At 38.9% G+C, this 15,471-nt stretch overlaps 1 protein-coding gene across 1 annotated transcript in view; it reads left to right on the forward strand.

Annotated features, from left to right (window-relative positions):
• The first annotated feature begins 2,662 nt into the window (after positions 1–2,662).
• Positions 2,663–15,471, forward strand: part of LOC109929137 (serine/threonine-protein phosphatase 4 regulatory subunit 3B) — a 54,755-nt gene continuing 41,946 nt past the window's right edge. The window contains exons 1-4 of the mRNA XM_020528936.2: positions 2,663–3,202; positions 3,550–3,605; positions 3,939–4,037; positions 12,592–13,215. Of these exons, the coding sequence (XP_020384525.2) occupies positions 3,061–3,202; positions 3,550–3,605; positions 3,939–4,037; positions 12,592–13,215 (921 nt within the window). The 5' untranslated portion in view covers positions 2,663–3,060. The remainder of the gene's footprint in view (positions 3,203–3,549; positions 3,606–3,938; positions 4,038–12,591; positions 13,216–15,471) is intronic.

Genomic DNA, 15,471 nt, shown 5'->3' on the forward strand with positions numbered 1-15,471 from the left:
GAAGGGGAGAGAGGTGTTAGAGATGGTCCAGGTAAACTTAAGGTTGGGGTGGAGTTATATTAGACTGTTTTTATTCATTCACAGGATGTGTCACTGACTAGGCCAGCATTTATTGCCAATCCCTAACTGCTCAGAGGGCAATTAAAAGTGAACCACGTTGCTGTGGGTTTGGGGCCACGTGTAGGCCAGACCAGGCAAGGTCAACAGTTTCCTTCCCTAAAGGACAGTAGTGAACCCAATGGGATTTTCTGACAATCAACAATGGATTCATGATCATCATTAGACTCTTAAATCAAAATTTTTATTGCATTCAAATTCTATAATTTGCCATAGTGGATTTGAACCTAGATCACCAGAACTTTGCCTGGGTCTCTGGATTAATAATCTAGTGATAATACCACTAGGCCATTGTCTCCTGTTTGGTGGAGAGATGGCCTGGATTTTTCCAATGGCCTTTTTGTCATTGCTGCAACATGATGGAGTTGAACAATCGGACCCTGATGTAGCAGACAAGGGAAACATCTGGAAAATCGAAGATTCTGATGGGAAGGCAAAAACCCAGCACCTGAAACCCTCAAATGGAAATGTTTGCTGTTAAGACCTTGTGTAACTCCTATAACTAACTATTAAACTTACCCTTCAATTTGCCACATCACCTTCTCCCAACTACACCTCCTAGAGACTTATTATCTCCTCCCAATCCTGGACAATGACCTGACCACATTTTCCCACACTGTTGCCAGTCCCAACACCCCCATCCCTCAGGATGGGAAAACAGACAGACAGCTCCCATCAACCTGAAGGCCTACATGCTAGTGTCTTAAAAGAAGCAACTGAAAATTGATTGTAATCTTCCAAAATGTTCCTTGAGCTGTATCTTACAGTTCTTTGGTTACGTGTGACTCATGTTGAGTTTGATGGAGTGATTCTCACCATGGGGCTGATTGAGTTATCTACCATATATCACCAAAGTCATTGCATTAATTAGTGTTTCAGTCCTAGTGGTGAGTTTCACATCTGATTTCTGCCATGTGCCGTCCCTGGTGTAACTCACCAGGTGATTCCAGAATTGACCAGAATCCTTGCCACTGTTGCCATATTTAAAAGGCCATTGTGCACCTGGACAAGGCACTGTCAGTATGGAGCTGCCCTGTTCAGTTCCTGACATTTACCCAGGCCAAGGCAGAGAAGGCAGACAAGGGGAACTAAGCACCCCACTTTACGGCCATGGTCCTGGAGATCATGCTGGACGGGATGATGCAGAGGCAAGACTTTCTCTTTCACCCAGGACCCAGCAGTAGAGGCCACAAAACCACAACACGCCAGCCTGGTCTGGGTTTGCCACGTGGGTTAGTGCAGTCTCAACCATCTGGAGAAATCCCAAACTCTATGGGAAGAAGGTCAATCTCCTCCTTCATTCCAACTACCTTTGTCTTCTCTCTGCTACCTCACACTCACTCTATCTCTGCTACTACACCCACCTCCCACCAAGGCTCATGTTCTATCATTCTCACCACTACGTTCAATATCTTCACCAGTCATCCCCACCTATCCCAACTTCTGACATCCACCAATCCTGCATGCCCTATGCACTGCCGACTCATTCGTTCAGAAAACCTCCCACCTGCATCTGCTGTGCTATCCATTTTCATCTTCCAATATGCTGCTTCTCTCTCATTTCATATAGAAAACTGCCCTAAATAGCAGGCCAGCACAAATGGTGTTCTGCCTGTTAATCAGCTCCCACCCATTGTGAGCAAAAGATCCTAATCCTGACTACCCATACAGGGCCTGAACTGGTATCAGATGCTGCCCTTGACTTATTGTGCTGAGGTCCCCTGAACGTAGGTTTTCCCTGTTGACTGGACTGAGACCTGCTGACAACCATGACTGGTTTCCTGGCTTTGTGCCTGCACAAGATAGCATGGCAAGACAGCAGCAATATATCTGGCTGAAAGGGCATTGTGCAAAAAGGCAAGGCAAGGCAGGGATTCTGCAAGCATCTAGGTCTGCTCAGAGTGATATGACAGTACATGAAGAGCCGAGAGATGTAGTATGGTTCAGTCTAGGGCTTGGATGTATGTACCTGAGGGTAAAGTTTCCTTGTAGCAGCATTATGATTATAGTTGCTGGTGCAGCCTGAAGTGCAGAAATGATGACAGTGAAACCATTGTCAATAGTTGGAAAAACCCATCTGGTTCACTAATGCCCTTTAGGGAAGGAAAATGGACCGTCCTGTGGTTGACTCTTAACTGCCCTCTGAGCAATTGGGGATGGCCAACAAATGTTGATGTAGCCAGTGATGCCCTCATTCCTTGAATGAAAAAAACAAATTTTCGGACTGTCAGAGGAAACTGGAGCACCTGGAGGAAACCCATGCAAACTCTACACAGACAGTCACCCGAGATGGAATCAAACCCAGGTCCCTTGTGCTGTGAGGCAGAAGTGTTAACCACTGTGCTGCCCCAAACATCACTTGAAGATTGTCGCCGTGAACTGAGAGATTTGGAATGTTTCCAGGCAGTGTATGAGCAACCCAAAAACCACCGATTCCCGAGACGACTGGAAAGTGCCAGTGAAGTTCCCTGGGAGTGTAATAGGTTTGGCCCCTTTAAGAAGGTAAGTGAGAAACAGCCGGCTATCTCTTTAAGTGCTGGTGACGTCAGTGATTTTGCGTGGCGACGCTGTGGCCCTGCGCTGGAGACTGTGGAACCCCGTACGACGATTGAATCGCCGGGATCGGGTTACAAGATGGCGGATGTTGTTCTGTGGTGAGGGCAGTCGTTTGAGGGGGAAAAGGAAGGCAGGCGGGCCTGGCCTACCCATCGAACATTAACCACTAGTATTTAATGTGCTTTTTCTTCCTTCCTTCTCCGTGGCGGTCCTTTATTTATTTTTAATAACATGCCGCACGACTCTTTACTCGCGTTTTTTACCGTTGTAAAATCACGGCGGTGACGGCGTAGAAAAAGAAAAGAAGCGAGAGACTGAGAACGACGGCCGTGGCCCTCAGACAAAAAAAAGGCCCAGGAGAGATAAAGAAGCAGAGGGAGGTAAAAGATGTCGGATACGCGGAGGAGGGTGAAAGTGTACACGCTGAACGAGGACCGACAATGGGACGACCGGGGCACGGGGCATGTGTCTTCGACCTATGTCGATCGCCTGAATGGAATGTCCTTGTTGGTCCGGGCCGAGTCCGACGGTAAGAAAGAGGAGAACAGCTTCGGGCCGGATCGTCTCTGTAAATGCAATTACATACCCTTTTATAGAATAAACTACTGGCTGGTTTGAAAGAGACAAAAAAAAATCCTCCGCTTGATTTTTTTTGTGATGTTCCGAGGCGTTGTTTTGAGACGCTGTAATTGCGAGTTTCCAAATGACCCCGAGTGAAAGATGAGCCAAACGTTGTAATTGTGGAGAGGCCAGGAAATTGTGCCAATGTGACGTGCTCGGGCGAGGAGGTGTAGATTTAAATAATATTTACTGTAGAGACTAGTGTGTGCAGGGCAGGTGGAATTTATGCTCATTCTTTGTGTTTCGTTCTCCTAGGTTCGCTACTACTGGAATCGAAAATCAATCCGAATACCGCGTACCAGAAACAGCAAGTAAGTTAATTGAAATATTGTACAAAATGGAAAGTTTTTTTTCTTGCGTAAGAGGATATAAACGGAAGCTACAGTAAGGAATATTCATTTTATAGTTTAAAATCATGTGCAAATATACAGACTCAATTGAGTCATTTAGAGTTTTTGCTCATTTTAATTTGTACGATTATAGGTTCTAAGTGTGTTTAGTTTACTTTATTATTTAAAGATATAGTGAAGGAGAATCAGTAGTAGCCAGGTTGCTCACTGCCTTTTGAATTGATTTGTGAAATATTATCTAAAGTACTTTGCAGATAAAGAATCAGTTGTGATTTCTATCTTATTCTAAAACAGGATACACTGATTGTTTGGTCAGAAGCAGACAATTACGATTTGGCACTCAGTTTCCAAGAAAAAGCTGGATGTGATGAAATCTGGGAGAAAATTTGTCAGGTACTGTATACACTAAATTAACTGGTTGAAGAGACATGAGTTCTGCCACTTCAATTCGTGCTTTGTTTGAGAAATTAGAAGCTTGCAAGCAACTTTAAAACAGACTGATATGGTATATGTTGGGTGGATATTTTAAATTCCATAATGTTTCTCATTTTATAGGGAAACGCATTTGTTTTTCACATTATTTGCAAAAACTGCATTATTGGAGAATTGCTTTTTTAATGGAAGATTTGTTGTGTGACCAAATATGTTTCTAATCAATATCCACAGTTTTTAGAATGCTAAATGTGTTTTAACGTTCAGATTGATATGGACAGCAATTTTAAATAGATTTCATATGCCGTACAATCCTTTCTGTCCAATTAGTCCATGGAGATGATATCCTAAATTAATCTGGTCCCATTTGGCCCATATCCCTCTAAATCCTTCCTATTCATGTACCCATCCAGTTGCCTTTTAAATAATGTAATTGTACCAGCCTCCACCACATTTCATACATGCACCCCACTCTGAAAAATTTGCCTCTTGGGTTTCTCTTATATCTTTCACCTCTCATGTTAAACATATACCCTCTAGTTTTGGACTCCCCAGTCCTGAGGAAAAAGACCATGGCTATTCACCCTATTCATGCCCCTCATGATTTTTAAAACAAGGTCCACACTTGCCATGGCACCCACATCCTAAGACAGTTTAATTTTTTATCAAACATTGACATTGTTTAAAATTTGAGAATGGCACCAATTCCTACTTTGCAATGCTAACTGCTTTGAGACCATGGTTGATGCACAAAGTACTAATAAGTGTAAGTCTTCCATGTTGAGTATGATACTTCGCAGATAATTAAAATTTTATTCTGTCAAACTAATAAATACCACAGTTTTGACAGTGATTCATAATCAGCATTGATTAAGTGAGTTAACTGAACAGTTGAATTTTGATTTTCATTGGCATTCCATTTGTCTAAAAATTAATGCACGTTCTTTTGGAGTTCTGCACTGGAACATATTTAATCGTACATACTCATTTTTCTTCTATGCTGTTAGCTACAATAAAGTAGAGCATATGGTATCACTATTTCTGTTGCAAACTTTCTAGTTTTTCTGTCAGCCATCTTCAATATTTTTCAGGTAGGAAGTGGTGGTTAGTGTGGTGGATGAGGAACCAATAATGGCCACAAGGTTGCACTTAATGTGGGATTTACAGTGACATTGTGATGCTCAGTACCTTCCTTGCCATCTACTCTTCCTGTCACTTGTTTACTTGTTTGTCACATAGATCCAGCCAATTTTCCACACATCTGTAAATTCTTTCTACCACTTTGTCACTGTCATCATTTTTCCTCCCCCCACTCCCTGGTCTTTTTCAGTCTACCCATTTAACAATCCCACCCCTCGCTCTGCAATGCTTTTTTTCAGGATGGTGAAAATGTGGAGAATGTTTTGCAGTTTATGCAAAACCTGATGATTAGATTGTTGGTTGAATTTTCATAGGTTGTTCCAATTAAATGGATGCATTGGATTTATACTGGGGGTGGGGAGGAGCTAACAAAATTTCGGCTTTATGCAGTTTTGTCCTTTTCACTCCTGATGGATTTAAATGAACAGTTTTCTTCCAGGTTTTTAATTCCTGTTCAAGCTAATGAAGCTCTGGCTTGTCAAATTAATCATCTAGGTGATAACCTTTTTATCTCTGGATCACTTTAGTTGCACCTTCTTCAATGAGTTCAGTAACCTATCTCTAATAGAATGTCCAAAACTTATTGCTGTACTTCAGTTATGGCCTATCTGTTGTTTTCCACAGATTCATTATCAATGCTATTGTATTCAATGGCCCATCTATAAAGCCAGTGAGGAGCACAACTACACAGCACAATTCTGTAGATAACCGCGTTCAGATATGCTATTTGAAATATACGTTTGCGTCACAAATGCAGTCAAACAGTATGCTACCTAGCAATTTTGTTCTAGTTTGTTCAGGATTGCCAGATTGCATTACAGGTCGTTCTGCTATAACACGTGTTTCATTAATGCGAATTGACTGTAACGCGATAAATAGTGGATGCTGTTTGGATAAGGCAAACTTACAACTGTATAGGTATAGCAATTTCCCTATAATGCAATTTTCTATAGCACGAGGTCACAGGAGCACAACTATCACGTTATAGGAGAACTACGTGTGCCATTGGGGAACATAACATGAATATTGAACCTACCCTCTGAGTATACCAGTAATAATCAGATTGTTGAGCTGTTTGCTATAAAGTTGCAAATGCTTAATTTATGTGCATCCTTTACCTAAAAACATTAATGCTGAAATTTAATCTTAAATAATTGTTAGTCTTCCAAAATGCTACCAAACTCACTTGTGCCATCAGTTTTTGTTCATTTTATATAGAAGACAGTTTTAAAATGTATTTCAGTGGAGTCCTCATTTTTTTTAAAAAAAAACTCGTACTGAAAATAAAGAAAGGATTAATCTGAATTCACTGTTTTCAGTCAAATTCAATTGTTAATGGCTGGTTGTTTGTTAAAGCTGGGTATTTCAGATCCTTTTTTATACTAATATTGGTAATGAGACACTCTTGCAAGGATTTTCTTCTCTGTTTGCTGCATATTTATTTCACGCAATTGATGGAGATTGTTTTGGTCTCAGTCCACTTGTGTTTATATGTTGGCATAGAAACCTCAGTGTACACAGCACTTATCAACAAAGTGCTTGGTTATGTTCCTAACTTTTTTATTTTTTCAAAAAATGTTTAGTTGGCTTGTCTCCTGTCTGTTATTGTTATCCCCATGTCATCTGCTTTAATCACATTTACCAGTTCTTATTAAGGCATGCATTTTTGTGAAGGTTGGGAAGGTATTAATTCTACTGAATAGCTACTGAATTTTCAGTCCTCTCGTTGGTAATTCATTGACCAGTGGAAATAACACTTTGCTCATTTTGAACATTTCTTTCCCCTTTAGCCTTTGCTCCAGTGAACATAAATCTTCTTTTTCAAGTTTCTCATCTAGACAGTATGCTGTCACCTTAGTGTAATTGTAGTAAAGCAGCAGTCAGAACTCCTCCTTTATTTGTCTTTAGTGACTTTTTGATAAGGTGTGCAGAACACTTTACAAAAATCCAATTGTGATTCGTCTGCTATTGTACATACTCATCGTTACCAATGCTGACCTCTTCAATGCCTTCCATAAAAAATAGAATAAGCCATAAGCCCTTAACCCTGCTGTGTCATTCTAAGCAGATGGATTGTAAATTGTATCCCTATTATAAACTTTTTGATCTGCAATTTTGTTTTCACAATCTTCATAACTACTTGTATATCAGACTGTTCCTGGGGTCCTTTGAGAATTCTGTCATGTAGTCAGTCTTGTGCATACATGCATCAGTCTTGTGTGTACTAATTCACTTCCTGCAATCAAACTAGTAATTTGGCAGCTTGGTTAGTCATTTATAGTTATCTTTATGATGAAAGCACTGCATTTATATGTGATTTTATGGGTGCTGATTTTATTTGAAAGTATCCTTGAAATTACATTCAGGGGGGTGGAAGTGGTGAAATAGAAAAGGAAGCAAATTGATCATATATTAAAACACTGAATTTTTTATTCTTTTTAAGAGGGCATTAAGTTTTAATTTTAAGGTATACCACAATAGCTGGCTGTGATAGTAAGTCTGATAGCTAAATGCAATAATAGTCTTAATAGGGATGCAGATTGTCATAAATGGTCTTAAATTTGAATAGATTATAATTTGAATACAACAGTGAAGTAAACTCTGAATCTATTTTTGGAATTTATAGTTCTTCAAGCAGATGAGTAAGTTTGAATGTTTGATTGGAAAAGAAAGTCCAGCAGTTTTGTTATAAGTTGTCTTCACAAAGAAGTAAACAAGTCTTCTGTGGCATTGTCTGACCTTGAAATAATCTGAAGCAGTGCTGTAGATAATGAGGAATGATGCAGTTGCTTATCTAAGCTCAACAATAGTACTTAAAAATGTTGAAACCCATGGAATAAAAGAAAAAATGGTAGCGTGGCTTTCAATTTACCCGAATGACAGTAGTGGTAAACAATTGCATTTTGGACTGGAGGAAAGAGTACCAAGGGATTGATACTAAGACTACTATATAATATGGTCTATATATTAATGCCATAGACTGCATCTCCAAGACACAGTTTCAAAATTTGGATGCAGTCAGGGTGATTGACAGGGTGGACCCATTTCACGTGTGATTACATGCAGAGGAATGTGATATATTTTGGTAATAAGAATGGGGAGAGGCAACACAAAATAAAAGGCACAGTTCTAAATGGGTTGCATAAGTAGCAAAACCTTAGGATGTACATGCATAAGTTATTGATGGCAAGGTTGGTTCAGGAAGTGGTTTAATAGATATGGGGTCCTGGATTTTATCAATAGAAGTGCAGTTTACGGAAATCAAGTTTAACTTGTTTACAAACATTCAAGAGACTACTTTGTTTGGAAATAGTTTACAAGTGCATCAATCCACACAAGCTCACACTTATAATGATATCTGTCCATGTAGTCCTGCCTGAGGTGCTACTTTAGCTAAGGCAGGTTGGAAACTTTCAAGGAAAACCTTTTTTTAAATTGTCCTCTCAAACATGATTCTGTATCTTCACCTATTACTTTGTGGATCTTTGCACTGATTTTGTAATTCATTGACAGTTTGACACTGTTCTGGATTTGGATTGTTGCATGTTTGGCAAAAGGTTTAATTTTTTTCCCAGTTGGGACAAAATATGCTTTCTTGTGGCTGTTAAAATTTTGCATAGAAGAGTTTTACATTTGTGGGTGCGCGTTGAGCAATTAGCCCAAATTGCTGCGTGTGTTGCATTGAGAAGTCCTGTTTGGTGGTTGAGACTTGTCCATAAAAAAGGTTTGGTTTCGGTTTTGATTTCATTTTTGTCCCTTTCTGTTTTTCTAATCAACCTGGTCAGAGGTGTTATTACGTGTCTCAAGTGCAGGTGGGACTTGAACCTAGGCCTCTTGGTCCAGGGGTAGGGACATTACCACTTCACAGGAGGCCCCTACCATGCTCAAACTTCAAAGAACAATAGATTTCAAAATAGATTCAGTGTTTACTTCACTGTGGGTATTCCAAATTATAATCCAATCAAATTTTAAGACCATTTATGCACTCTGCATCCCTATTGAGGCTACTGTTATTGCATTTAACTATCAGACTTGGAATATGCTAGCATGGTCAGCTATTGTGGTACACCTTTTAAAATTAAAATTTACCATCCTCTTTAAAAAGAGTAAAAATCCAGAGTGAAAAAAGTGTTTACAATGAACTTGCTTCCTTTCTATTTGACCACTCCCACCCTCATGGATGTAATTTCGAGGACACTTTGAAATAAAGTCAGCATCCATAAAACCATATACAAATGCAGTACTTACACCATAAAGATAACTGTGAATCACTAGCGACACAACTAACCAAATTACTAGTTCGACTGCAGAATGTGAATTAGTATACACAAGACTTATGCAGCCTATTTGGCAGAATTTCCTGTGCTTTGCATTGAAGGACGGTTCCACACAATTATCAATACAATAAGTTCTCAGTTACAGTTGTGATTGTGTTCCTTAAAAAAAAATTACAACATCAAGTGGGAATAGTGTTAAAACTCTAGATTCTGTAGATTCTTACTTATTAGAAAAAATAAGTATTAAAAGATTATACTCTCTCATGTTGAAATATTTCTCACAGCTATATTGGCAAATGAAATACTTGTAAAAACATTTTGAAAGCATAAAAGAAAAATATAACTTCTTACTACTATAGACTTTTAGGTGATCCTGTTTCCTGAACCTCCCTCATTCACTTGGTTGCTGCATACCACTCCTCCTTACCCCAACCCATGTTCTTACTAAACTTTCCACTCCATGACTCTCACTGTTGTCCTTTCCGTTTTTGTATCTGTTCCAAAGTCTAAGCTCCAATGTTGAGGGGCTGTGAATCCCAAAACTGTAGAAGTGCTGAGCTGGAGCTTTAAGAGTCCACTTTTTCAAATGCTGTTGCTTGCTACTTCTCCTGAATCCTTGCTGTTAGTGAGGCAGGATCAACTTCGAATTTTTTTGTTTTAAAAGCCTGGATTATTAATGCCCCAGCTGGGAATTCTATAGCTTTGAATCGTTCTTGGATCTTGAAAGGGAACACAAATCTGTGAGGCAAGTGTTGAGGTGTGGGGAGAGGCCACTACAGACATGCAGCAATTGAATCACCTAGAAAACAATTAAATTTAATCGTGTGACACGCAACAAGACTACAGCCTTGTTAACTTACCGATATTGTCTTCGTTAAGCATCGGTTTATGTTAAAAGACCTTTCTGTTTGTGACTACTGTTATTAGTGACACAAATGCTGGATGCTCCAAGTATCTGAAAATTTGATCCAAATATTGCACTGCAAGCATTGTTTTACGTACTTTGAAGCTGTGATTATCTATCTCACCAGTTTGGGATCCCCTGCCAATACTAGCACTTTTGCCTCTCTTCTTCCACTTGCCCCAATTCTAATTTTCAAAATACTATCACTTACTCAAGGGAAGCAGTGCTATTATAGCTGGTAAATTTTGTATACAGTGCCCAGTTATTTACAGGTAGTTCTGCTATAACGCATGTTCCGTTAACACGAATTGGCTGTGACACAATTGAAGTGTGGATGCTGTTTGGATAATGCAAACTTTCCGCTGTACAAGTATAGCGATTTTCTATCGTGAGAGGTTATGCAAGAACTCCACTATTGCATTAAAGGAGAACTACCTGTATTGGTACATACAGAATGAAAATCTGAGACTCCCAAGCTTGAGAATCTCTAGAAAAGTAGGTAGTTATCATGTTGCAATTTTGGCATCTACCATTTTGGAATTTTCATATTTGGGATTTGGATTGGTGTTTGCTCTTGTTTTTAGGAATGCATGCCGCATTAAATTTTTGCATGGCACCAAGTGCATGATAACTTGAAGAGGCCAAATTATGCACAGCCTGCGTGGATATTTCCAGACTGTTGCACAGCTAAGGTGTTACATAACTTCAGACCTGCTAGACTGCTTACCTGTTATATTACCCAAAACTGGCAATCTGGTAGAGAACAACTTTTACAGTTTTGCAGTCATAATGAAAAAAAAAGGCTAATAACTGAGGAAGAAGTAGTTGAGTTCATCTGGTGAATTTTGAAACATTTAAAATAGATGTATCCATTGACATGGTAATTTTCTGTTTGCTGCCTTTTGAAGCTCCCCAGAGTATAGGAGTGAAATGGGTCTGTAAACATTTCAAGTCTTTTTTTTTGAGAAGTGTGCAATAAATGATTTACACTCAATTGGGCTGTTAGCATGCATTGAGGATTGATTAATGGACATAAACTGGAAAAAATGATGTTTTGATTCATAGACTGTAATTAGTGTTTACAGTTTACCTGTTTACAGTTGTCACTGACTTTGAGGACCAAGTATAATATTCAAATTTGGTGATTCACTTAAGTGCAAAAAAAAGCTTTAGGAGGGTGCAGAGGTTGCAAAGTAATTTACACAAGTGAATATTTAAGAATGTCGCTGATGATTGTAACATGGAAAACATGAAGTTATCCACTTTAGCAGGGAAAATAAATATATGTAGATGGACCTGGTTTCTTTGTGCATAAATCAAAGTTAATATGCATAAACAGCAAGCAGTTAGGGAACTAAATGGTATTATACTTCAAACCATTTCTGTTGAAATCTAAAAGTAAGGAAGTCTGTAATGGCTATTATATAGGGCTTTGGTAAGACCACACCTAAAACACTGTGTACAGACTTGGTTTACTGACCAAAAGAGAGATTTGCCAAAGTTTACTAGACTGATTGCTAGATAGAGATCAGATTTTTTGATACTAAGTGATAGGGACCAAAGTGATTTTGGGGCAGAAGATAACCATATGTCTAATGGTAAAATATGTTGGAAAGTCATACGGCTTATTATTACTGTTCTCTCTTTCTGATATTAGATATGATTGAGTTTGTCATTTGAGTAATGTGCAAAGCTATTTAAAAGCAAAGCCTTTCATACTGTTGATGCCCTGTACCTTCGTCACGTTTCTTGTCACCAGTTTGCCACAAGATGGCATTTTAAACATATGTTAACTGATACTGTGCTGTGCTCTAGCCAATCAGCTTTTGTGAACCCTAATTCTGAAGTATCTTAATTCTGTTACTGCTTGTATTTACTAACTGGCCATGGGCAGTGTACTGGTTATTTCAAATTAACTCACCAGGTGACAAAAGCCTGTTGTCTAAGAATATGAAGCATCTGAGATTAATGTATATAATCTATTGTATTTGCATTTTGAGAAATTGCTTACTGTCTTTTGAAAAGAAACTTAATGTTAAGTCTATAAAAATCCTGCACACTTTGATCTTAATAGTTTCTAAGCATTCTTTCTGACAGGTTTGCAATGAACAGTAGATAAATATTAAATACATTTTAATTTGCAGGTCACAGTAGTAGAATAAATTTCAACTGACCCATTTATTGGCATTCACAGGTGCAGGGACGAGACCCGTCACTAGATATCACTCAGGACATCATTGATGAGTCTGAAGAAGAGCGATTTGAAGAAATGCCTGAAACTACTCATACAGTTGATCTTCCACCATGTGAACTAAACAAACTGGAAGAGATTGCCGACTTGGTAACCTCGGTCCTGTCCTCTCCTATCCGCAGAGAGAAGTTGGCACTGGCTTTGGAAAATGAGGGCTATATTAAAAAACTATTGCAGCTCTTTCAAGTTTGTGAGGACCTGGAGAACACAGAAGGTCTACATCACTTGTATGAAATTATCAGAGGAATTTTGTTCCTCAATAAAGCAGCACTGTTTGAGGTGATGTTTTCAGATGAGTGCATTATGGACGTGGTGGGGTGTTTGGAGTATGATCCTTCCTTATCTCATCCCAGAAAACACAGAGAATTTTTGACCAAAACAGCCAAATTTAAAGAGGTTATACCTATCACTGACACTGAACTGAAGCAAAAAATTCACCAAACATACCGGGTGCAATATATCCAGGATATAATTTTGCCCACCCCATCTGTATTTGAGGAAAACTTTCTATCCACACTAACATCATTTATATTCTTCAATAAAGTGGAGATTGTTAGTATGTTGCAGGTGAGTTAATTTTCTGAGATATTAACAATTTGATTTGCAGATTTAATGTCTCAACTATAGCAAGATTAGACCTTGCTCTGGATTCAGACAGTGGTTTGGGTTTCCCCCTTGTGTAAAGGAATAAAATATGCTTTGGAAATGAAAGGTGATAATGCAATAAAAGAGGAACTTTATTTTTGCTGCCTTCATGCTCTGAGTGATTTATGCCTTGTCTCCTGTTGAGATCGGTTAACGTTAATTTTCCTATACCAACTATGATCAAAGTGTCTCAGAGCAACGTTCCTGATTTGCTAGTCAAGTTAGATTTAGGAGATTTTGTGCTATGGATCTGTGTATGAAAAATTGATTCAATCCAAATGTATTTGACGTTAAAAGGCTTTACATTGGAAAATGCTGTTCCCGTAGCCTGGCTTGAAGTGCATTTTGAATTGTACATTACTTGGGTGAGACCAGAAACAGCAGATTAAATTACAAGCAGGCTTTATATGTGAATGAAGAGCAGATAGCAGAAATATTTAAAGCTTTTCTGTCTCTTTATCCCGAGTTACCCGGGTAGTTTGTTTTCTTTTTGATTTCAGGTTTCCAGAATTTGTTTTTTGTACATTTTTATTTTACTTTTCTAACATGACCTGGATGAAACTTGAATTTTCTTTTTCAGGAACAAATTTACTTTTTACTGCACAACTTCACCATACAGTCTAGCAGCATCTGTGGAGTGCGAAATAGAGTTGGTATTTCGTGTCTGATATTTCTTCAGAGGAAAACTCATGTCGGACTCAAAGCTAACGCTTTTTTTTTCTTTGTCCACAATACTCTCTGGACCCACTAAGTTTCTCCAGAATTGATTGTTTCAGATTTCCAGCATCTTCAGTATTTTGCTTTTATTTGATATTTTCATCCTAAATTGGTTTAATGGTGTTGTTAATGCCTACCCTATTCTAAATGCTTCATTGGATTTCCGTGTAGGTTTTAAAATGTGCAGTGTTTGAGTGAATTTCCTAATCTCCATGTTGATGCAGACACTGGTTGGATTCTGATTCTGTATACAGGCTGCACATTCAGTATGATGCGAAGTAGAAAACCGACAGTGTAACCTGATTAGGATGAGTCGCGGGACTCTGTGGAAATCTAGCTACAGGCAGCAATGCTTGGGAGAAATCTTTGTTCACAGAAGATGTGAAGACAGCAAGAAGTGTATTAGAATAATGTCTCCAGTGATGAGCATAACTGATGGAAGACATATCAACCCAGGTGCATAGTCACAAAGCAGAATGCAGCCATTGATGAGAGACCAGAGTTTATGTTGGGGTTTTAAATAATGCATTTGTTCTTCCTGATCGGTCTCTTGATCCACAGTTTTAAATGACTTTTTGTATCAGAAAGGGTTGTCTGACTATGGAGCTATAGCCGCATTGAGGTGATGAGACATTCAAGGTGTTGTCAGCGTACATATATGGAACATTCAGCAACAAACAGGCTGAACCAGACCGTTTCCTACCCATCAGAGATTACCTGATATTACCTACACTCTGACCACTCTAACGCCTACCCATTTTCTGCAAAATGCATATCTTTGCCGCTGTGCAGTGATAGGTTGCTCTGGTGACTTGATCAAGAAAAAAGTGGCATCACAGCCAGTAACAGTCTTTAAAATTTAAAAATATATTTGTTCATGGAATGTGGATATCATTGATTAAGCTAGCATTTATTGCCCATCTGTAATTGCCCTTGAGAGAGGCAATTGGGGATGAACCACTGCAGTCCTTGGTGTGTAGGAAGGAAGTTTCAGGATTATGACCAAGAGCCAGTGAAGGAATGGCAGTGTTGTTCCAAGTCTGGATGGTGTATGGCTGGAGGGGAACTTGCAGGTGATGATTTTCCCATGTATCTGCTGCTAGCGTCAGGTTGTTGCTTGACTTATTGGTGGCACAAGCCCCCACCGATCTTAAAGACAGCTTTGCAGCGTTGATAGGAAGAGGTTTGCTGTTTTTGTTTCTGGTTCTAATGCTGATGCTGGCCGGTCCTTTTTTTAGGAAACGTTTCAGTGATTTGATACAATTAAATACCTTTCTGGCCCATTTTCAGAAGACATGAAACAGTCAGATGCATTACTGTTGGTCTGGAATCGCATGTAGGCTCAATCAAGTAAAGACAATAGATTTCCTTGGAAATATTTTAACCAAATGAGTGTGTGCACTGATTGGTTTTAATAGTCACCCTTGGATTAGGTTTAACTGTACATTTATTCTATTAACA

This window comes from Rhincodon typus, chromosome 9, assembly GCF_021869965.1.
Source record: "Rhincodon typus isolate 14 chromosome 9, sRhiTyp1.1, whole genome shotgun sequence".
Lineage (NCBI taxonomy): Eukaryota > Metazoa > Chordata > Chondrichthyes > Orectolobiformes > Rhincodontidae > Rhincodon > Rhincodon typus.